The sequence below is a fragment of the Elephas maximus genome, chromosome 22 (assembly GCF_024166365.1).
Source record: "Elephas maximus indicus isolate mEleMax1 chromosome 22, mEleMax1 primary haplotype, whole genome shotgun sequence".
NCBI classification, from domain to species: domain Eukaryota; kingdom Metazoa; phylum Chordata; class Mammalia; order Proboscidea; family Elephantidae; genus Elephas; species Elephas maximus.
In genome coordinates, this window is record NC_064840.1 from 11,364,894 (window position 1) to 11,388,106 (window position 23,213).

At 48.4% G+C, this 23,213-nt stretch overlaps 1 protein-coding gene across 5 annotated transcripts in view; it reads left to right on the forward strand.

The window, feature by feature from the left end:
- Nucleotides 1-161: 161 nt before the first annotated feature.
- TPCN1 (two pore segment channel 1) overlaps nucleotides 162-23,213 on the forward strand; it is a 65,506-nt gene continuing 42,454 nt past the window's right edge. For 2 of the 5 annotated variants that reach the window (XM_049865516.1, XM_049865522.1), the window contains exons 1-2: nucleotides 162-344; nucleotides 3,068-3,304. In XM_049865516.1, coding sequence (XP_049721473.1) covers nucleotides 3,193-3,304 — 112 coding nt within the window. In that variant the 5' untranslated portion in view covers nucleotides 162-344; nucleotides 3,068-3,192. Of the gene's footprint in view, nucleotides 400-464; nucleotides 855-3,067; nucleotides 3,305-23,213 lie in introns of those variants that run through there. The other 3 variants (XM_049865517.1, XM_049865515.1, XM_049865518.1) reach the window with 3 other exon arrangements.

The following is a 23,213-nucleotide window of genomic DNA, read 5'->3' on the forward strand; positions in this document are numbered from 1 at the left end:
CGCCCCTTCCAAGGCGGGGGCAGAGAGTTTAGCTCAGGCAGTGGGCGAAGACTGAAGAAGGACATGAGATTTGGTCAATCATAGTTCAGCATGGCAACCCAAGAAGCCAATAGACTGCGGCAGCGGAGAAATGGGGCGGGGCCAGCAGTGTTGAGGACACTGTAGGCGGTGGATGGGAGCGCTGGCGCAGCTGCCGTGGTGGCAGCGGCTGGAGTGGCGGCGACTGAAGTGGCGGCGGAGGCGGCTGCAACAGCTCCGAGCTCGGAGCTTGGGCGGCGGCACCGGCGGGCTGTGCTGTTTTGTGCGGACCCCTGCGCGTGGTCCGGGTTGCTGGGGCGGCGCGTGTAAGAATCTGGGGAGCGCGAGGACTTGGCCTGGGGGAGAGGCCAGGGGGCAGAGGTCAGAAGGCGCTGAGTATGAGGTTGCGTCTGGGCATCGGGGTGTGCGGGCGGGCAGGACGGGTCCTGAGGGGGGGGCGCAGGAAAATCACCAACGTGCTTCTCTTCCTCCAGCCCAGGCCGGCGCTTTGCACCCCCTTTTCTCGCCCCTGGCCCCCTGGGTCGGCCCCCACTTGGGGCCCAGAGCTGGGAGCACGTGAAGCCGGCGCTCCTCAGCCTTTCCTCCTCCCCCTCCAGCTCTCTCCCTGGCACCCTCAGGCAGCCCTACACCGGGCTCATGCCTGGGTCAGGCAGCCCCAGCGGGTAACGGGACAGCTGCTGATCCCCTTTCCCTGGGATGACTCCCCCCGGCCCTCGGTGTTCTATAGAGCGAGAAGCAAAGCCCACTGGAAGGAGCACTGGGCTAGGACTCAGGAGTCTGCTCTGTAGCTCTGCCTGGGCACCGTGTGACCTTGGGTAGGTCCCTTCCCCTCTCTGGGCCCAACTTTTCCTTCTCTAAAACCATGGTTTTGAATGTTATGGGGCACTGTTCTGGGAAGAGGTATAGGGTAATAATTAAACGGGGAAAGTCTCTGAATTCAGACTACCTGGGTTGAAATCTGGACTCTACCACTTCTCTATAGGGTCCTTATGAGTCGGAATCCACTGGACAGGAATGGGTTATTTTGGTATGGACCACTTCCCTGTTGTTTACTTACAAAAGGCAACTTCAGTTAAGCTCTCTAAGCCTCAGTTCCTTTATCTATGAAACAGGGATATTAGCTAAGGTAGGGTTTCTCAACAGACACCATTGACACTTTGGGCCTGATTATTCTTTGTTGTGGAGGGCTATCCTGTACACTGTAGGATGCTTAACACTATCCCTGGCCTCTACCCACTACATGCCAGTAACAACCCTGCCTGCCTCCCTCCAGCCAGTTGTGACAATCAAAAATGGCTGCAGACATTGTCAAATCTCCCTTTCGTGGGAAAACCCACTGAGCTAAGACACTGCAAGCAAGCAGTCATGTATTAAACAGTTAAACAAACCGACAAAACCAGTAGCCGTTATGGTAACGATAAAATTAGGAAACCACTTCTTGATGTGTGGAGAAGGTTGATAGAGTCTCTCATCAAAATAAACACAGGAGAGAATGGCAAAATGTTGGTAGTTGTTGAAGCGGGTGATGAATGCAAGGAAGTTCATTTACATATTCTCACTACTTTTATGTGTGTTTGAAAGTATCAATGGTAAAAAGTTAAAACAAGATAAACCGCACAGAATTCCCAAGACAGCATAATGGTGTCGTATGTGAGATTTCCTCTTTTTCTACCTCCTCACTACTGAGATTCAAAAGCAAAATAAATCCCCAGATTGGGAGGAAACTTAAAAAAAAAAATCTCACAGGAAGTTAGCCAGGCAGACTTACAAGCTTGCAGTAAGTAGAATGGTGTTTACTTTTGCTGCCTTGTTTTAAGAAGCTCTGCGGTTCCCTGTTGATGCACTAGGGTCTGCCTAGAGTCATTTTGATGATTTTTGTGAAAGAACTAAGTTGCCTGGTTGCCATTTCAGTGCATCAGCTTGGAGGCAAAGTTGATTGAGCCCAGAAGGTAACAGCTGGAGGGCGGAACCTACTGCTGTTTTGAAGTTCAAAGGTCCACAGTCAGATCTGCTGAGTCTTTGCTTTTCTTTTGGTCCTCCTAAGCGGAAATGGAAAGGAGGTCTGATAGCACAGCAGTTAAGCACTTGGCTGCTAACCAAAAGGTTGGCAGTTCGAACCTACCCAGGCAGCACCGTGGGAGAAAGATACGGCAGACTGCTCCTATAAAGATTACAGCCTAGGAAGCCCTATGGGGCAGTTCGATTCTGTCACATGGGGTGTCAAAATCGACTCAACAGCACCTAATAGCGACAGATAACCTGGCGTGCTAAGGTCAATGAAGCTAGGTACTCCCTAAATATCAAGGCTGCTACTTAGAGGAATCGTGGTGTGGTGGCTGGGAGCACAGCTCTGGAATCAGACTGTGTTGTTCCAAGCTTGGCTTTCTACCTGTGGGTGTTGGGGCAAGTTACCTAACCTCTCTGTGCCCCTCTGTCATAGAGGGATAGTAATCCTACCTATCTCATGGGGAAACCCTGGTGGAGTAGTGGTTAAGTGCTACAGCTGCTAACCAAAGGGTCGGCAGTTCAAATCCGCCAGGCACCCCTTGGAAACTCTGTGGGGCAGTTCTACTCTGTCCTGTAGGGTCGCTATGAGTCAAATCGACTCGATGGCACTGGGTTTGGTTTTTTTGGTTTTCTTATGGGGCTAGAAGAGTGCCCGGTACATAGTAAGTGCTCAAAAAAAGCGTATTAACCAATATTATTTTAATGGTTATATATTTTTTTCCGAATCTTTAAATCTTTATAAGACACACACAAATGTCTAGGGAGGGTGGTGGAACATATTAGCCGTAATCTCACTCTCCAAATTTAATTACTCTTAACTTTTCAGTATATGTTCTTTCCAGGTTTGTGAGATACGATTCACATACCATGAAAATCACCATTTCAAAGTCTACAATTCAGCGGTTTTTAATATAGACACAAGGTTGTGTAACCAAAACCACCATCTATTCCCAGAACATGCCCCTCAGTGACGGTTGTGTATGAATGATTCGCTTCCTTTTTCTGTCCCCCTAAACCCTAGAAGATGCCGCTAATGGAGGAGTTTCTGAGAAGCACCCCGGGGGCAGTGGCTTTGAAAGGGACATCAAACCCGAGACTACTTAAGGCCCTGGCCATCGCATCCTGAGGACTGTAGGAGAGGACACCATGGCTGTGAGCTTAGATGATGACGTGCCTCTGATTCTGACCTTGGATGAGGGCAGCAGCACTCCCCTGGCTCCCTCCAATGGACTGGCCCAAGAGGAACTGCCTAGCAAAAGTAAGTCAGTGGGATGGGCTGGGGGCTGAGAGATGGTGGGCTTTGTGGTCTATGGGGAGATGTATACCTGTTGCCTCACACCCACATCGGACCCCCCAAGTCGTGCCACTGAAATGACTCCCGGGAGACCCTGGCGTTTCCCATTCTACACACCCAGCTTCATGATGCTTTTGGGGGCTCCCTTGCCCTCCTGGGACCCTTGTCTCCCTCAGCCACCTGCATCCCTTGCACCTGAGAGATACCTTGGCTTTGACCGTGGATGTCTAGCTAGGGCCTCAGTCTAACCTGCTTCTTGGCTAGCTTCCCGGCCCCGTTCCCTGTTAAAAAAAGAAACAGATTTCCACACCAGACTCAGCCTGTCCCAGTCTGAAACTGTTGGCAGGAAAGTGGAGCTGACTGCTTCCCTCTGCTCGAGCTCAGCCCCTGCACTGCCCAGGACAGGGTGGGAGGGAGCTGGCATTTGTTGTGGATGTTGTTGACACACTCAAGTGAGCCATTGATTTGAGGGTTTTGGGTTCTGCTTTGTCTTCCTTTAAGCCAAAGCCTAGCACAAAGTGAACCCAAGAGAGGTCATGAGCTTTTAATTTTTTAAATTTTAATTGTGTTTCTGGCAGAATGGGAGGCCTTAAGAACGTTTCTGGTTTTTGTCCCAAAGCCATTTGCTTCGTTTGCTCAGGCTTCGGGCTCAGGAGAGGCTTCAAATAACCTGCCTTTTAGGGAGGGTCCTAAGTCATCAGAGACCAGAGCTTTGGGGTCTCCTTGGCAAGTGGATGTTCCCCCTGTCTGCCATTCGTCCTCGGCCAGGACAGAGGGGTATTGCTCTTCTCCAGTTTGCGAGTGTGGATACTTGGGCCCATGGAAGGACGAGCCTGGCTCCCTGGTCTCCTTTGTCTGGAGAGAGCACAGTGGGTTATAGGGCGCTCAGCAGCCTCCCTTGGAAGTAATGAAGGCGAGCAGTGTTCCTTGGGGGTGAGAGTGCACAAGGAGGCCTGGCTCCCTGCAGACTGGCCTCTCCTTGTTTCTGCATGTTCATCCCATCTAAGGTGCAGAGCTGGTGCTGGTTGGTTGTGGTGCAGGAGGGCTAGAATATAAACTAGGTATTTCCCTAAGTGCCACTCAGGGCTGAGAAAGCAGTGACTCTGATTTTAGCAACACTTCTTAAATGCCAAGGAACCCTGGTGGTGCAGTGGTTAAGCACTCGGCTGCCAACCAAAGGGTCGGTGGTTTGAACCCACCAGTGCTCTGCAGGAGAAAGAAGTGGCAGTCTACTTCCATAAAGATTGCAGCCTCGGAAACCCAGCGGGCAGTTCTAGTCTATCTTAAAGGATTGCTGTGATTTAATTGACTCAGTGGTGATGGGTTTGGTTTTTTTGGTTTTCTTAAATGCCTTGGAGTTGTCAAGCTAATTGTTAGGTTCTTTCTTATCTGTTATCTCACTAAGTTCCCCTTGCAAGGTAGGCAGTATTATCCCTGTTTTACAGAGGAGAAAATTATGGACCAGAGAGGTTAAGTAACTTGCCCAAGATCACAAAGCCAACAAGTATTTGAGTAGTGACTTGGACCCTGGACTGTCTGACTCTGAAGATCCTTCCCTTCTTCTTCCTCCATGTCTTCATAGGCCCATAATAAATATGAATGTTGGCCCTTAGCAGTTATTTCCATGTTATATTTACATATATTACCTCATTGTATAAGGAGACCTGGTGGCACAACAGTTAAACACTCGACTGCTAACCAAAAAGTTGGCACTTTGAACCCACCCAGTGGCTCTTCAGGAAAAAAACCTGGCAATCTGCTTCCATAAATAATACAGCCTAGGAAACCCTATGGGGCAGTTCTACTCTGTCACATGGGGTCACTATGAGTTGGAATCAACTTGATGGACCTAACCACAACAACAACATCTTGTTACAGAGTTACTGTAAAATTATTGGTATCCACATTTTACAGAGGAAGAAACTGTCTCAGGGACGTTAAGTAACTTGTCCAAGATCACACAACTAGTAAGCAGTAACATCTATTTGATCTTTCTTCTCTCTGTATAAATATGATACAGACTTCACTTCAGAGGAGGCTACCCCCAGGGAGGGAGGCCATTACTCCCCAGTCAAAACAAGGGACAGGACAGAAAGAGAAAGCGTTGAAGTACTAAGGGTGTAGATCAAGTCTGGAAATAGCCAGGCCCAAGATTTTCATATGCGTGCAAAAGCTGGACAATGAATAAGGAAGACCGAAGAAGAATTGATGCCTTTGAATTATGGTGTTGGTGAAGAATATTGAGTATACCATGGACTGCCAGAAGAATGAACAAACCTGCCCTGGAAGAAGTATGGTCAGAATGTTCCTTAGAAGTGAGGATGGTGAGATTTCATCTCATGTATTTTGGAGATGTTATCAGGAGGGACCAGTCCCTGGAGAAAGACATCATCCTTGATAAAGTAGAGGGCCCATGAAAGAGAGGAAGACCATCAATGGGATGGATTGACAAAGTGGCTGCAACAACGGGCCTAAGCATAACAACGGTTGTGAAGATGGCGCAGGACCAGGCAGTGTTTTGTTCTGTTGTACGTAGGTTCGCTATGAGTTTGAACCGACTCTGTCGCACCTAACAACAACAAGATTCTAAAGTGGAATCTTGGTTGTTCTGGTGGGTGCCACTTTTTTTTTTTTTTTATAATTTCTATTGTGCTTTAAGTGAAAGTTTACAAATCAAGTCAGTCTCTCACACAAAAACCCATATACACCTTGCCACACACTCCCAATTACTCTCCACCTAATGAGACAGCCTGCTATCTCCCTCCACTCTCTCTTTTCGTGTCCACCTCGCCAGCTTCCAACCCCCTTCACCCTCTCATCTCCCCTCCAGGCAGGAGATGCCAACATAGTCTCAAGTGTCCACCTGATCCAGGAAGCTCACTCCTCACCAGCATCCCTCTCCAACCCATTGTCTGGTCCAATCCATGTCTGAAGAGTTGGCTTCGGGAATGGTTCCTGTCCTGGGCCAACAGAAGGTCTGGGGGCCATGACCACCGGGGTCCTTCTAGTCTCAGTCAGACCATTAAGGCTGGTCTTATTGAGAATTTGGGGTCTGCATCCGACTGCTCTCCTGCTCCCTTAGGGGTTCTCTGTTGCATTCCCTGTCAGGTCAGTCATCGGTTGCAGCCGGGCACCATCTAGTTCTTCTGGTCTCAGGATGATGTAGTCTCTGGTTCATGTGGCCCTTTCTGTCTTTTGGGCTTGTAATTGCCTTGTGTCTTTGGTTTCTTCATTCTCCTTTGCTCTAGGGGGGTTGAGACCAATTGATGCATCTTGGATGTGGGTGCCACTTTTAAGTCTTTCCAAAGTATCAGTGCTGATGATAGGCCGTCCAACTCTCTTGTAGGTAAAAGTGGAAAAAGCAGCCCAGTTCTGTGTCAAGATCAAGTTTTTGAACTGATGCTGGACCTTGATGAGTAGGAAATAGACCTGACCTTGGATAGGCCCCAAATGAAGCTGCTCTTAGACTGGAAAAGTCAGTGGCTTATTTCAGCTTGTTTCTTAAGAAAAAGAAATATATACTGACAGTACCCAGGGAAATTGTGCTTTCTGCTCTGTGCATTGGTGCCTCCGTTTCCTCTCTTACCCTCTTCCTGGGTCGTTTGCTAAAACGTCTAAGAACTTGTGTGTTTGCTCCACCAAGCCTGGCTGGGAAAAATGGTCGGGCCTCTCCACAGAAAAAAATTTCAGGCCATTGTTATTTCATGCTTGGATTTTGGAATTGACCTTCTACCCATGGCACCCCTCCCCACCATCCCTGCCATCTGGCAGTTCGTGTAAAACACAAATCCGACCTGGAACTTCCCCCTGATTGAAGCCCCTGAAGACCTTCCCATCCCCTACAGGATACAAGCCAAGCTCTTTAGCTGGCATAAAGCCAAACCCATTGTCACTGAGTTGATTCCAACTCATAGCGACCCTGTAGGACTGAGTAGACCTGGCCCGTAGGGTTTCCAAGGCTATAATCTTTACGGAAGAAGACTGCCACATCTTTCTCCCACAGAGTGGCTGGTGGGTTCAAACCACTAGCCTTTTGATTAGCTGCCGAGCACTTTAACCACTGCACAACCAGGACTACTTTTGGCTGACATATGAGGCCTTATGTATTCTAGCAGCTTCTTGCTTGACTGGTCCCATCTCCTGCCTCAGCCTGTAGCATCAGATTACTGATAGTCCTGTGAATACCCCATGCATTCTTAAACCGCTCTGTCTTGCTGGTAACTCTGCCTAGAATGCCTTGCCCAGCCTCTTATTTGCTCAGGAGCTTCAGCTGGGTCTTGAAAACTAGGTGTCATGAATTGAATTGTGTCCTCCTCCTCTGCAAAATATCTGTCAGCTTGGCTAGGTCATGATTCTCAGCATTGTGTGATTGTCTACCATTTTGTCATCTGATGTGATTTTCCTGTGTTATAAATCCTACCTCTATGATGTTAATGAGGTGATATTAGCAACACTTGTTAATGGGGCAGGAATTAATCTACAAGATTAGGTTGTGTTTTAAGCCAATCTCTTTTGAGATATAAAAGAGAGAAGTGAGCAGAGAGACATGGGGACCTCATGCTATCAAGAAAGAAGAGCCAGGAAAATAGTGGGTCGTTTGGACCCGGGATCCCTACGTTGAGAAGCTCCTAGTCCAGGGGAAGATTGATAACAAGTACCTTCCCCAGGGTGACAGAGAAAAAGCCTTCCCCTGGAGCTGGCACCCTGAATTCAGACTTCTAGCCTCCGAGACTATGAGAGTATAAATTTCTCTTTGTTAAAGCCATCCGCATGTGGTATTTCTGTTATAGCAGCACTAGATAAGACACCAGGGCTTCGAACTGGTTCATTCTCCTTTGAACCCCTGCTGAGAATTTGCATCTCTAACAAGTTCCCTGGCGATGCTAATGCTGTTGGTTAGGGACCAGTTCTGAGAACCATTAATAGAGCAGTGGTTCTCAAAGTTTATTATATATAAGAATCACCTGAGGATCTTGTTAAAATGTGGGTTCTGATTCAGTATATTTGGGGTGGAAATGCAAATTCTCTGCAGGGGCTCGAACCGGAACAGACTGGTTGAAAACCCTTCTGATAATGCCATCTCTTCTTTGAAGCCTCACTGAACCTCCCCTTCCTGACAGTTAATTACTCACTGCCCTCTTCTGCTTTGGTGTCTTAATACGGCTTCTATTATTACAAGTAGCTGACTGTGTTGGTGATTACTTGTTTAACCGTCTGAATCCCCTACTAGGCCCTAAGTTCCACAGGCACCAGAAAGACCTTATTCATCTTTGTGTCACCTAGCTCAATGCCTACGATATGTATGTACTCAACATGTGAGGGCAAAACAAACCTAGTTGGGTTTCTGAGGCTTGGAGCTCATGGGAGTGGTTGGCTGAGGGCCCTCATCAGAGGTGGGTGGCATCCCCTCCTACCTCTTCTCCTAACCGGTGCTTTGAGTCCCATTTCTCCTAGCCCAGCTGATTGTCCTGGAGGCTGCCATCCTCGCCACCAGTCTGTGGTGGATGTAAACCCTTGAGGTAGTAAGGAGTTGGCAGAATGCAGACAGAGGCCTTTAGCAGAGTTGGCAGTGATATGGGTATTAGCCACTGAGAACTGAGCGAGCTTTCTAAGTGCGTGAGTGTTGTGTTGAACAAGCCTGGACCTCAGCCCTGGACCCAGCAGCCACTGCAGAATCCTTCTTCTGGCTCTCCACCTACATCCTCTTGCCCTTCCCTCAGATGCAGGTACCCAGGAACCTGGCTGCAAGGCCTGACATTTACCCTGTACTAGAGATGACCTGTGGTATGGCCATGACCTTGTTATTATTGTTAGGTGCCATGGAGTCAGTTCCAACTCATAGAGACCCTGTGTACAACAGAACTAAACACTTCCTGGTCCTGCGCCATCCTCACAATCAGTGTTATGCTTGAGCCCATTGTTGCAGCCACTATGTCAATCCATCTCTTTAAGGGCCTTCCTCTTATTCACTGACCCTCTATTTTACCAAGCATGATGTCCTTCACCAGAGATGGAACACTCCTGATAACATGTCCAAAGTATGTGAGACGTAGTCTTGCCATCCTTGCTTCTAAGGAGCATTCTGGCCGTACTTCTTCCAAGACAGATTTGTTCGTTCTGGTAGTCCATGGTATATTCAATATTCTTCCCCAATACCATGATTCAAAGGCATCAATTCTTCGGTCTTCCTTATTCATTGTCTAGCTTTCGCGTGCATAGGAGATGATTGAAGATACCATGGCTTGGGTCAGGGGCACCTTAGTCTTCAAGTTGCCATCTTTGCTTTTTAACACTTTAGGAAGGTCTTTTGCAGCCTTGACCTTGCTAGAACCATGTCCCTGCAAGAATCTATAGGGTGGGGATGGGCAAGCTATTTTTTTTTTTTATGGGCAAGGATGGATTTTATCCAAGACTCAAACATCTTTGGGCCATAAAAGTGGCTGCTGACATGCTAATGAATGACTCACTGGCAGAACAGTGTCAGGCTGATAAAGGAGGCAGGTAGGAGCAGAGGTATTTAAAGCTCAGACCTGAGGAATAACCTTGAAAACAATCAGCAGGGCTGGCTTCGGTGGTGCAGTTTAGATACAGCCCATGGTCCACATTTTGCACCGGGTAGTGGGCTGGACCACCATGTTCAGGGAGTCAGAACATTTTGGGCAACACAGGGATTTTCCAAGGTAGTTTTGGTCATGCTCAGTGTTTGCCTTCTCGTTGCCCAGCTGCTGCATAAGATGAGCCTCCACCACATGCCCTTTCTGGGTGAGAAAGAATGGGTCAGGGGAGTGGTCAAGGTTTGAGTGGGGTACTTCCTGGCCTCATGGGCTCTTTTGGAGCTGAGTTGCCCACGGTTTCCAGGTGACAGGCCAAGCAGGGATAAGGCCCAAGAAAGTAACAGAGCAGAGGACCCCCTGACACCTAGCATGCCATTGGGAGTTACCTAGTGCTATGTCTAACAATGTGGAGGTCACTGCCCCGTTGCAGGGGACCAACATGTGGAGCCCTGGCCCCCTTCCCAGAGCCTCGTGCAGCCAGGGCTGATTGGCACCAGGCTCTGTCAGGATGGGCCCACACTGTTGGCATTGGGGCAGACGTGGCTAAGGTGAGCTGGGAGAGGGAGAGGGACTCTAACCCCAAGGTGGACTCTCCATCACAAAAATCTGGGCCTGTGGCTCTTTCTCTGACCAAGTGCCCCAGCATACTTGCCTAAGAGTGCCCAAGGGACTTGCATAGCTTTTGTCACTTGTGATGTCCCAGGTGGAGGAGTGGGTAAGTGTGAGGGCTCTGGTGTCAAGCCCCGAGGCTTTCCGTGCTCCCTGAACACAGAGCTTGGCTTCCCCAGGCCTTAGCCTCCTCATCTGTAGAGTGGGGCCGTGGGGGATTCAGGGTGATCGTGTGTGAGGCACATTGTGCTCGGCACACAGTAAGTGCCCGGCCCGTTGTGGGTGTTGTTATCATGGCTGGAGATTGGGCTACTTCTTTGGAACATCCGCCACAAGTCGGTATCCCCATTCCAGCCATGATCCAAACCTTCTTCTGCCTCGCTCCTGGCCCAGTTGGAGGCCACCGCCCAGCTGGGGAGCAGAGGCAGCATGGCAGCTGGAGACCAAACAGCAATTAGATTTTCACAGGCTCCCTGGGCGCGCAGGCATTTGGCTCTACCGTAGTCACTCCTCTGGCTTTTTTAGGGCCTCGCCCAGGCAGAATGCTGGGTGTCACCAGACCGGCGGTGGCGCCAATTAAAATGAGCAAGCACCCGGCATGCTGGGTTTGAGCCTAGTGATGGAGACTCAAAGCCTTTCCCTTCCTCAACCCTCTATGTCTTCACGGGGGGATCCTATCTGTTGCCTTGGGCCCCCTGCCATGAAATGCCGTTCTCCTCTTTGCCCACAGAACGCTGCTGTGTCTAAATGGCAGCAGCGGCAGCTGGGTGAGGGCTGGAGTGCCTGCTGCACCGCTCTTCACGGCTTGCGGTAGGGAGGTCTAAGTTCACATTTGCTCTGAGAGGGATTCATGAGCCAGAACAGCCTCCAAGTCGGTGAGGAAACATGGGAGGGCTTTGATGGCTTATAGTAGCGTGTCTCTGGTGGCCTCTGGTTGAGGTGTCCTCCCCGGAGCCATTTCAGCACCACGGCCCAGGAAAGAAACCTGTCTCCTTCAGAGGAAGCACCAAGGGACAGAGCCTGTAGGAGACATCGGCCCCGAGACCACCCCATCCCACCTTCATGCTCAGGGAGCCCTTTCTTACTCCTTTGCTGTGTTCCCTAATTTAAACATTTCCAGATGCCAACCCTGAGCCCCCATTATTCCAAGCTGAGTGAAGTTGTTGTTTTTATTGTTGTGTACCGCCAAGTTGATTGCAACTCATAGCGACCCTGGGTGATGTAGTAGAACTGCCCCATAGGGTTTCTAAGGCTGTAATCTTATGGGAGCAGATCACAAGGTTTTTTTTCCCTTGGCGCCACTGAGTGGGTTTGAACTGCCAACCTTTTGGTTAGCAGCCAAGTGTTTAGCCATTGTACCACCAGGGCTTCTTTTGAGTGAAATTGCACACAATAATAATAATGGCTCACAGGTATCAAGCCCCTACTTTGTGCCACAGGTATCAAGCCCCTACTATGTGCCAGGGAGTGTCCGGCACACTCAGCTTGTGTTGATTCATTCAGTCCTCCTAGCAGACCTGAAAGAAGGTGTTTTCAGTGTCCTCGTCTTACAGAAGATGAAACTGAGGACCTGAGAGGTTGAAACTTACCCCTGGCGCTGTACAACGCCATGAAGTAAAGCTTTGTGCAAGAGGTAGAATTTAAGCCTGTATTTTCTCTTCCAAAATGAACTTGGCTTTCTATCTTTACCCTTTTTTTTTTTTAAAGATGTCTTAGAAGGCATGTTATTCTCAGTTGGGATTCCATACCTGGAGCTCCCTTCTGTGTTGTAAAAATAGCCAAACAGTTGGTGTTGCATGGTAAACGCTGTATCTGATCATCACAGAGAAGCCAGACAGCATGGGCAAGTGAGGATCAGATGATAAAAAAGAGCCACGGTGTCACCGATCCAGCGAAAACGAAGGCTTCCTCCTTAATGTGTGCCCTTCCCCAGCTTGTTCCCTGGACAGGCATCTGCTTAAATTGTACATAGTGGTAGTGGAAACAGGAAAATTTGGGCTGAAAATGGAAATTCATAGGAGCAAAGATTTGAGAATGGGAAAGGAAGGGCCAAAGAGGATAGGATGCCTTGGGTTGGGCTTTGAGAGCTGACTCAGAAGCTGGGTGGGATTGTTGGGGTAGGCGACCCCTCTGAGGTCAGTGGTTCCCAATGGCAGGTGAGCACACATGGAGACCAGCCTGGATAGCTAAAATGGGGCCATGGGTGCCATTTGCATCAGGGACCCTTTGCCTGATCTGCACTTTGTTGGAGGTACTTATCTAATTGCAAAAACAGGCAGCTCTTCCTCTCCCCAAACCATTCAGGAGAACCTGGTTCAGAGAACGTGACCTTGAAGTTGTTGTTGTTAGATGCTGTGGAGTCGGTTCTGACTCATAGCGTCCCTGCGTATAACAGAACAAGACGTTTCCTGGTCCTGTGCCATCCCTACGATAGTAGGTATGTTTGAGCCCATTTTTCCAGCCCCTACGTCATTCCAGCTCATTGAGGATCTTCCTCTTTTTCGCTGACCTTCTACTTTACCAAGATGACGTCCTTCTCCAGGGACTGGTCCCTCCTGATAACATGTTCAAAGTACATGAGATGTAGTCTTGCCATCCTTGCTTCTAAGGAGCATGCTGGCTATACTTCTTCCTTGTAGTTAAGAGCGGGGAACTGGCCGCGTGAGTTCTGGTAGGCATGGGGCATGCTGGGGGTACACGTGCCATCTAACGGGCAGCTTCACTTTGCCCACCTGTATAATGAAAATACTAATAATACTCGGGTAGTTCTGAGGTTTACACAAGACGGTATACCTCAGACAATTAGCACAGTGCCTCCAGGGTGAGCCCCCAGTGGATGTAGCTGCTATTACCATGGCCGGGGTTCAGAAACAGGCAGAACCATTTTATGGAGAGCCCGGAATACCCATGGTGGAGTTTGGACCTGGTTGAGTGGAGCATGTAGAGCTACTAAATGTGTTTGGGCCCAAAAGTGACACAATGACAGAGTGTCTGCCTACTTAACACTTTGCCAGCTCTGGGTGCCTCCTCCCGCCACCACCATAACCCCCCTGGGCACCTTGGGGTGGGCCAGCCCTGAATAGGGGGTGATTTCCTTCCCTGGAGATTGGGAGGCGGGTGGAGAGGAAACTTGCAGGATGTTCTAAGTGGCAAGAGCCAGATTTGGCATTTTTCTTCCTATGTTTGTCTCCCAGACCAGGCCCTGAAGCTCCCCAGGGCAAAGCCTGTATAGATGAGCCTACCCATCTGCACAGCCTTGAAGCACAGTTCCTGGCTTATAAAAGGCACTCAGGAAATGTCTGGACAATACTGAAGAATATTAGTACTTTCTCAGCTTCACCTGGCCTGGGGCAAAGGAGGGTGCCTCTTAGACCAGAAACATCAGAAGCACTATCTGGCCAGGAGGAAGTAGTTAATGAAAGGAAAACAGGGACGATGGGATGAATATGTTCAGCTGTGCCCAGCACATCTCTCCTGCCCTGTCCTTCCTGACCACCCGCCATGCCAAACACTTAGGATCCGATAGGACCTTGAAGGACCAGAACCAATCTCCTGATTAAAAAGGGATGGCTTCGGATGTTTCCGTCAGATAAGTTTCTGCTTTGTTCCCGGCTGTCATGAAGGGGAACCCACACCCCGCTAAACAAGCCATTCTAATCGAGGGCTGATCAGGAAGCCCTCCATCTGCTCAGCCAGGAAGTGTCGCCTCCCAGCCTTCATGATAAAGCCGGAATATCCGGTATTTGCCCTAGTGGAGAAAAGGAGGGCTGGGTAGGGTTCGTCCTCATAACCAAACACCCTCCATGTATTGAGGAATTGGCATCGTGGAAAACAAGGAGGGTGTTTAGATTAAAAACATTTTTTTTTAATTCCAATCTCTTTCCCCATGTACTTTAGCTCTAGAAGCTGCCATGTCTTTTTTGTTTGTTTTTTGAGGCATACTTTAGGGGCTTGGAGCCCTGGTGGTGCAGTGGTTGAGAGCTCAGCTACTAACCAAAAGGTCAGCACTTCAAATCCACCAGCCACACCTTGGAAACCCTATGGGGCAGTTCTACTCTGTCCTATAGAGTCACTATGAGTCAGAATTGACTCGACAGCAGTGAGTTTAGGGGTTTTGTTTTTCCATATTGTTGTTAGCTGCCGTCAGCTCCTGACTCATGGCGACCCTATGCACAATGGAACGAAACTGCACAGTCCTGAGCCATCCACGTGATGGGTTGTGAATCGGACTGTTGTGATCTACAGGGTTTTTCACTGGCTCATTTTTGGACGTAGATCACCAGGCCTTTCTTCCTAGTCTGTCTTCATCTAGAAGCTCCACCGAAACCCGTTCAGCATCATAGCAACACACAAGTTTCCACTGACATGGTGGCTACACATGGGATACGCTGGCCGGGAATTGGACCCTGGTCCGCTGCACGGAAGGTGAGAATTCTACCACTGCACCACAGGCTCAATTATGTTCAGGGAACCTTCTAGATAAACTTGCTGGCGGCCTCCCAGCTTCAGTGCATTTGGAGCGCTTGTAAACAGCTCCCACAAGCTCTGTGTTTTCTTGTTTCAGTAAACACAAACAGTGATGGGTTTCATCCCCACTCCCTGGCGCGACAATGAGTCCAACAGCTGCAAATCAGAGAATCCTTCATGCCACCTAAATTCTGAGTCTTCCCCAGAGCCACTCTTGTAACCCTCTTGGTACAGGCAGTGAGCACAGCTCACCGTTGTAAAGAACACATATAATAATGCTTACGGATGGTGTATCCTAATAGCCCCTGTGAAGTAGGTGGGATTTATCCCCATTCTTCAGATGTGCAGGCTGAGGCGCAGAAAGGAAGGGATCTGTTCAGTCAGAAAATGGAACAGTAGGGGTCGTTCACTCAGCATGCCTGCCAGACGCCTGAGCAGGTCAGAAGTGTGGCATGCCCTTTCTCTCTAGTCATAGAGCCCTGCTACCTCTGTTTTTAAGGCCTTGCCTACAGAAAGCATTTCTCTGCTCAGGTTCGGGTAGTCCTGAAGGTTTCAATAACATCAGAGTGTAGATAAGAACCCACAAACTTAGGCCAGCTCACTTGGTGTGGTTAGGCCAAGTTCTTGAACTGAATGAAAGATGAAACCTTTTCCTTTTGTATTGCTTTACCAACTTTGGGTTTAATTAATTCATTTTAATAATTTGTTTAATTTGTCATTGAGAATATACATAGCAGAACATACGCCAATTCAATAATTTCTACGTGTACAGTTCAATGCATTGATTACATTCTTTGAGTTGTGCAACCATTCTCACCCTCCTTTCCCGAATCATTCCTACCCCCTTGACATAAACTCATTGCCAACTAAGATTCTTATCTGCTCTTCTGAGTTGCTGTTGTCAGTTTGATCCCACAGCCAAAAATTAAAACCAGTTGCCATTGATTGCAACTCATTGCGACCCTAGAAGACAGAGTAGAACTGCCCCAAAGAGTTTCCAAGGAGCAGCTGGTGGATTTGAACTGCTGACCCTTTGGTTAGCAGTCGAGCTGTTAACCACTGCACTACCAAGGCTCCGTTGATCCCACATAGATAGTTCTTTAAAAGACCACAATGCTCACAGCTGACTGTCTTTACTAATTAAGCGTTGCTCTCGTTTGGAAACGCTGGTGGCATAGTGGTTAAGAGCTATGGCTGCTAACCAAAAGGTCAGCAGTTTAAATCCACCAGGCACTCCTTGGAAACCCTGTGGGGCAGTTCTACTCTGTCCTATAGGGTCACTATGAGTCAGAATCGACTCAACGGCAATGGGTTTAGTTTTTGGTTTTATTGTTTGGCTTAAAGAAGACTTCAGTGGGTATTTTTGGTTTAAGGTTTAAGAAAGATGAAGCCTTATAACACCAAGTATCCAGTCCCACCTTCCCTGCTTGGCTCCTGAAACCTGCAGCGGCCCCAGCAGGTTCCAGGCTATAAGGAATCATGCCTCAGTTACACTTCTGGGTGCCTAGCCTCCATCCTTTTACTTCATCCTGGAAATCTGAGCCAGCAATCAGCAGTCAGCGCCTGGCTCTGTCCGCTCACATCCCCTCTTTGTGCAGTTATTTAATCCACCTCCCCTGCCAAACCTCCCTTTGGGCGTCTGTCTCCACTGCTTCCGTTGGGTTCCACTTCAGCTTTCTTCAACGGAAGACCTTTGTCCTCTTCTCCCAGGGAGCCTTCCCTGAGCGGGTGAGGTCGGGACTGTGTCTCCACAGCCTCCCCCTCTCTGAAGACGCCATGGAAGCCTCATCCTTTGTGCGCCACTGCCCCCAGCTCCCGCATGCCATATATGTGATTAATGTCTCCTGTGCTGAGTCGGGGTTTGCTTTGTGCAATGATGGATTCCTAAAGATTGTGAGAAAATGGAATTTTGGTGAAGTCAGTAATGTAGAATATGAGCTGGAGGGCTGGGTTTGGCAAGGACTCCTTTCCCATTGTGGATAATCCCCGTTAGTTCACCCAGTGTCAAGTTGGGTTTTATAAATCATGTTTCTATCAATCAAGGCTTAACCTGTGTGTGGATTTCTTTCTTATGTCTCCACGGTGCCCATTTGAGGTGACCTGGTTGGACAGGGCAGGAATGGATAGTCCCCAGCCCAGTGTAACGCCTGGGTGGCTAATTGTCATTTTGGGCACCGATGTGGCACACAACTGTGCCTCTTTCTGGCAGCCCCGGTTTTGCAAAGGCAAGGACCACATCTTTTCTGCACATACCCTGGGCATTTACTAAATAGATGTGAAGGAAGTAACGTATCTGGGGGTGAGTCACCAGGTTCCAAAAGTAGGTTCCAAGTCCTGGGTAACTCGGTCTGTCACAGCTCAGCCAGCCCTGGGAGCTGTCTGGGGTGACAAGGAGACTCATTCACATGTGTTCAGAGAGCAGCCCACTGGGAGCAGCCCACTTTTAGGATGGGTTGTTGTTGTTTTGGGTGCCATCGAGTTGATTACAATTCACAGCGACCCCATGTAACAGAGTAGAACTTCCGTAGTGTTTCTTAGGCTGTAACCTTCACTGAAGCAGATCGCCAGGCCTTTTTCCCATGGAGCTACTGGTGGGTTTGAACCACCAACCTTTCAGTTAGCAGCCAAGCATTTAACCGTTGTGCCACCAGGGCTCCTTTAGGACAGGTAGGTCTCTGCTGCTAGCACTTTGCACTTCTCTGAGAGCCCACCTGTGTCCACAATGGCTGTACCGGCCTGGGGCGCTTAGTTCCCACCTTCCCTCACATCTGAGCCTTCCCATCACCGCTCCACCATTCCTGGGCCTCCTGTCTCTCTTTCTGTTAGAGTGGGATTTTACTTTATATTTTTTTCCTTACTCTCTTAGCTCTCGCTGAAAATCAGCTCGGGCAGAGCTATTGTGCTTAGCGGTGGCTAATGGCTTGGAGCCGCTCCAAGCTGCTGGCTGCCCCAGCTTTTACTTGTGGGTGGTCGTCGACAAGCGTGATGTCTTCTCTCTGTGACTCTCCAGGGCCCCCTCTTTTTGCGGCGTCGGCTGTTCACACTTGGCTGGCCCGCCTTGTTTTTTGGAATCGTGGTTTTTACTGCTCACCCTGGAGCCAGTCTGGTAGCATCGATGGCGTTTGGGTGTTTTCAGTACCAATGTCCACATAGCCTCCAGACCCGCTGGCCTGTTTGGTTTTGCCGTGCGTCGTTTCCTGGTGGAAAGCCCACATTGTGCCGGGGGTCTAGGGCCTTCAAAGCCTGGAGTTGGGGTGGTCGTGGAGAATTCTTAGGGTTGTGTGTTGGGTTGTTAGGAATGTGTGTGTGTTGAGGGGGTGATGTCATCTGCTGAGGGATTTCTTCAAGTCTCACAGTCTTCAGCAAAGGTTGGAGCTGAATTCCTGGCTTCATCTCTTGGTAGCTGCAACCTTGAAAGAGGAGCCAAGCTCCTGAGCTTCAGTTTCTGCATCTGAAAAGTGGGGATACGGACATCTACATTCAGGCTGGTGTGAGAATGACACGGGAAATTTTATATTACATATCGCAGTCCCAGCTCGATAAATGGAAACTATCCAAACGAAACCAAACCCATTGCTGTTGAGTCGATTCTGACTCACAGCGACCCTATAGGGCAGAGTAGAACTGCCCCGTAGGGTTTCCAAGGCTATAATCTTTACGGAAGCAGACTGCCACATCCTACTTCTGTGAAGCAGTTTGTACCTTTGAACCACAGACCTTTCAATTAGCAATCCAGCGCTTTAACCACCGTATCAGCAGGGCTCCTAAATGACTATCATGGCTTCGTTTTCAACGAAGAAGCAATGTTACCCTTTTTCTGAGCCCTGGGCAGGTAACCCGAGGCTCCTTGCCTTGAGGACCTGAGCCCTTTTTCCCTTGTGTTAAATTCTTTGCCCTCCTCTTACAGAATGGTAGCTGCTGTTTTGCATTTTATTAAGGATCCTTTTGTGTCAAATGGTTAACTTCCTTGATTGCCTGCAGTCCGCATTGCATTACCGGGGTAATGACAATCAAGCAGCCCCATCTCTTGCCCATCCTTCAGGGCCACTTATTTGTTTCCATCGTGTTTTTCTTTATTCATGATGCCTCTTTCGGGCTGTCTTCCCATTTGACAGAAAGGGAAACCAAGGAGAAGAAGAGCAGGACTTAGCCCCATGCCTGACCATTGACCGCCTAGGGTTTCCAGGGCCCCGGCTGGCTCCCCTGGGGGGCAGCAGCAGCCTGGCAAGCTCAGGCCCAGTGCCTAGGCTGTCCATGTTTCTGCAGCAAGTAGACATTCCCCCAGTTGTAGCTTCCCCAAGGTGCCCTGCCTCCAGGCCACCTGTCCCTGCTTCTGCTCTTCTGATCAGAGCAGCCTCCAGCAGATGCTGGGCGTGACCAGGATTCATCAAGGCCAGGTCCAGCCAGCCCCCGTGCTCCTGGTAAGGGATAAAGTGAACCTTTAATCTGTGCTGAGTGGGCACCGCCAGCTGACACATCAGTCGCCTTCATGCATGTCGAGTCTCCCAGCCAGACTTGTCCCTCAGAGCAGAGGTCATCTGCTGACCTCTCACGGGGGCACCAGGAGCACCGCTGTGCAGAGAAAACTGCCTTGCCTCACCAGTTCTCCTGTGAGCCCTTCCTCGTCCCTGCACGGTTCACAGCCTTTCTGATGCTTCCAAGTGGATACGGGACAGATGTTCGCACAGGTGCTGTACCCACCACTAGGTAAACAGCGGAGTCTGCGTGCCTCTGTGCTCGTGTGTGTGCGTGTACGTGTTTGTGTGCATGTGCGTGCTCGGCTCAGGGCCTTCGAGATGTGGGGGAGTCTTTAAAAATGTGCTGAAAGCACCTGAATTGCTTTCCACATGGTCAATGCTCAGTAAATACTTTGTGGGCGGGGGTAGTGAAAGTCTTTTGTTTCATAATAAACTCAGCGGTACGGAGGCAGGAGGTACAAGTTAGACCTGAAAGTTCACAGACTAAAGAAGGAGACTGGATGGGCTGCCTCACCGTGAAATTACTTGTTGACATCCAGCAAACCACTTGTTCTTCCTCTGCCTCGGCAACAGGGTGGTGGTGGAGGGTGGGGCGCAGCCATGGCAAGACAAAGTTCTCCTTCCCGGCAAGGGTGTTTGGGAGAATTGTTGTCGGGTGCCATCGAGTTGATTATGACTCACAGCGATCCCATGTGACAGAGTAGAACTGCTCCACAGGGTTTTCTAGGCTGTAATCTTTACAGAAGCAGGTTGCCAGGTCTTTCTCCCATGGAGCCACGGGTTGGTTCAAACAGCCAAAACCTTTTGGTTAGCAGCCAAGTGCTTATCCATTTGTACCACAGGGCTGTTTTGGGAGAATTAGACCATGAAAATGACTGGGATGGCCCCTGGCCAGTTTAACTAGCAGGTGATTGTCATCATACCTTTTTCCGAGGCTGTCGTGAGTAACAAATGACGTTAGTACACTAGAATTGCCTTCCTTCTTTCTCTTCCTGAGCGAACTCCAGGAGTTTTACTCTTTTCAAATCTAATACCTAATACAATGCCTGGTATGCAGTAAACCAGAAAAACCAAACCTGTCGCCATAGAGTCGATCCAGACTCATGGCGACCCCATATTTACAGAGTACAGCTGCTCCATAGGGCTTCCTCCCCACCCCCCACCCATTGGGTATTCTTGGCTATAATCTTCACAGGAGCAGGTGGCCAGGCCTTTCTTCCATGGAGCTGATGGGTGAGTTTGAACTGCTGACCTTTAGTAGGTGCTAAATATTGACTCAAGTAAGCCATATTTGCTTGCATATAGAAGGGTAGCGATTTAAAAAAAAAAATCTTTTATTGTAGTTTAGGTGAAAGTTTACAGCTCAAGTTAGTTTCTCATATAAAAATTTATACCCATGTTGTTATGTGACCCTAGTTGCAGTCCCTATAATGTGACAGCACACTCCCCCTTTCCACCTCGGGTTCCTGTGTCCATTCAACCAGCTCCTATCTCTTCTGCCTTCTCATCCTGCCTCCGGATAGGAGCTGCCCATTTAGTCTCGTGTTTATCTGCTTGAACTAAAAGCACACTCTTCATGGGTATTATTTTATGTTTTATAGTCCAGTCTAATCTTTGTCTGAAGAGTTGGCTTTAGGAATGGTTTTAGTTCTGGTTAACAGAGAGTTCAGGGGCCATGTCTTCTGGGGCTCCTCTAGTCTCAGTCAGACCATTAAGTCTGATCTTTTTACTAGAATTTGAGTTCTGCACCCCACTTTTCTCCTGCTCCACCAGGGACTGTCTGTTGTGTTTCCTGTCAGGGTGGTCGTTGGTGGTAGCCGGGCACCATCTAGTTTTTCTGGTCTCAGGCTGATGGAGTCTCTGGTGTATGTGGCCCTTTTGTCTCTTGGGGTAATATTTTCCTGTGTCTTTGGTGTTCTTCACTCTCCTTTGTTCCAGGTGGGTTGGGACCAACTGATACATCTTAGATGGCCACTCGCAAGCTTTTGAGACCGCAGATGCCACTCACCAGAGTGGGATGCAGAACATTTTCTCAATGAAATTTTTTATGCCAGTTGACCTAGATGTCTCCTGAAACCATGGCCCACAGACTCCTGCCCCTGCTACTCTGTCCCTCAAAGCTTTTGGCTATGTTCAGGAAACTTCTTAGCTTTTGGTTTAGTCCAGTTGTGCTCACTTCCCCTGTATTTTGTGTTGCCTTTCCCTTCACCTGAGATAATTCTTGTCTACTGTCTTTTTTTTTTTTTTTACTGTCTAGTTAGTGAGTTCCCTGTCTCTCCCTCCTACCCTCGTAACTGTCAAAGACTATTTTCTTCCCTGTTTAAACCTTTTCTTTAGTTCTTATAATAGTGGTCTCATACAATATTTGTCCTTTTGTGACTGACTAATTTCACTGAGCGTACTCCTTCCAGATTCATCCATGTTGTGAGATATTTTGCAGATTTATTATTGTTCTTTATCATGTCGTAGTATCCCACTGTATGAATATACCATAATTTGTTTATCCGTTCATGTGTTAACGGGCACCTAGGTTGTTTCCATCTTTTTGCTATTGTGAACAGTGCTGCAGTGAACATGGGTGTGTATATATCTATTCATGCGACAGTTCTTATTTCTCTAGGATATATTCCAAGAAGTGGGACTGCTGGATTGTGTGATATTCTATTTCTAGCTTTTTAAGGAAGTGCCAAATTGATTTCCAGAGTGATTGTACCATTTTACAACCCCACCAGCAGTGTATAAGTGTTCCAGTCTCTCCACAACCTCTCCAACATTTATTATTTTGTGTTTTTTTGATGAATGCCAGCCTTGTTGGGGTGAGATGGTATCTCATTGTAGTTTTGATTTGCATTTCTCTAATGGCTAATGATCGTGAGCATTTTCTAATGTATGTGTTAGCTACCTGAATGTCTTCTTTGGTGAAGTGCCTGTTCATATCCTTTGCCCATTTTTTAATTGGGTTATTTGTCTTTTTGTTGTTGAGGCTTTGCAGTATCTTGTAGATTTTAGAGATTAGACCCTGATTGGATATGTCATAGTCAAAATATTTTTTTCCAATTTATAGGTTGTCTTTTTACTCTTTTGGTGAAATCTTTTGATGAGTATAAGTGTTTGATTTTTTAGGAACTCCCAGTTATCTTGTTTCTTTTCTGGTGTTTGTGTGTTGTTAGTTATGTTTCGTATTCTGTTTATACCGTGTATTAGGGCTCCTAGCATTGCCCCTATTTTTTCTTCCATGATCTTTATCGTTTTAGATTTTATATTTAGGTCTTTGATCCATTTTGGGTTAATTTTTGTGCATGGTGTGAGGAATGGGTCTTGTTTCATTTTTTTATAGCTGGATAGCCAGTTATGCCAGCACCATTTGTTAAAGAGGCTGTCTTTACAGGGCAGCCCCTTTAAAGTCCACCCTCCCTTTTTCTCCCCCAAACTGCAGCCATGATTATTTATTAAGGCTAGAGAGTTGCTCTCGAGGTGAGTTTTGCAGCGTGAGGCTGCCCTCTGGTGCGTTCCTGGGTAGCCAGTTTGGTGGCGGGCATCTAGGGCTGAGCAGTAATCATTACCCCAGTTACTAAGATGCGATCGTTCTCTTGGCCTCTTTCCCCCTGTCTGTTCTCTTCTGCCTCTGCCTCCCGAGAGCCTTTTGTTTCCGACCTTCACCCCTCCTGCCTTGCCACAGCTCTTCTTGAAGCATTGCTCTCCTCCCTCCTTCCCTTTCCAGGGCTGACCTCATTATCTATAGGGAATCCCCTGGATTTGGCCATT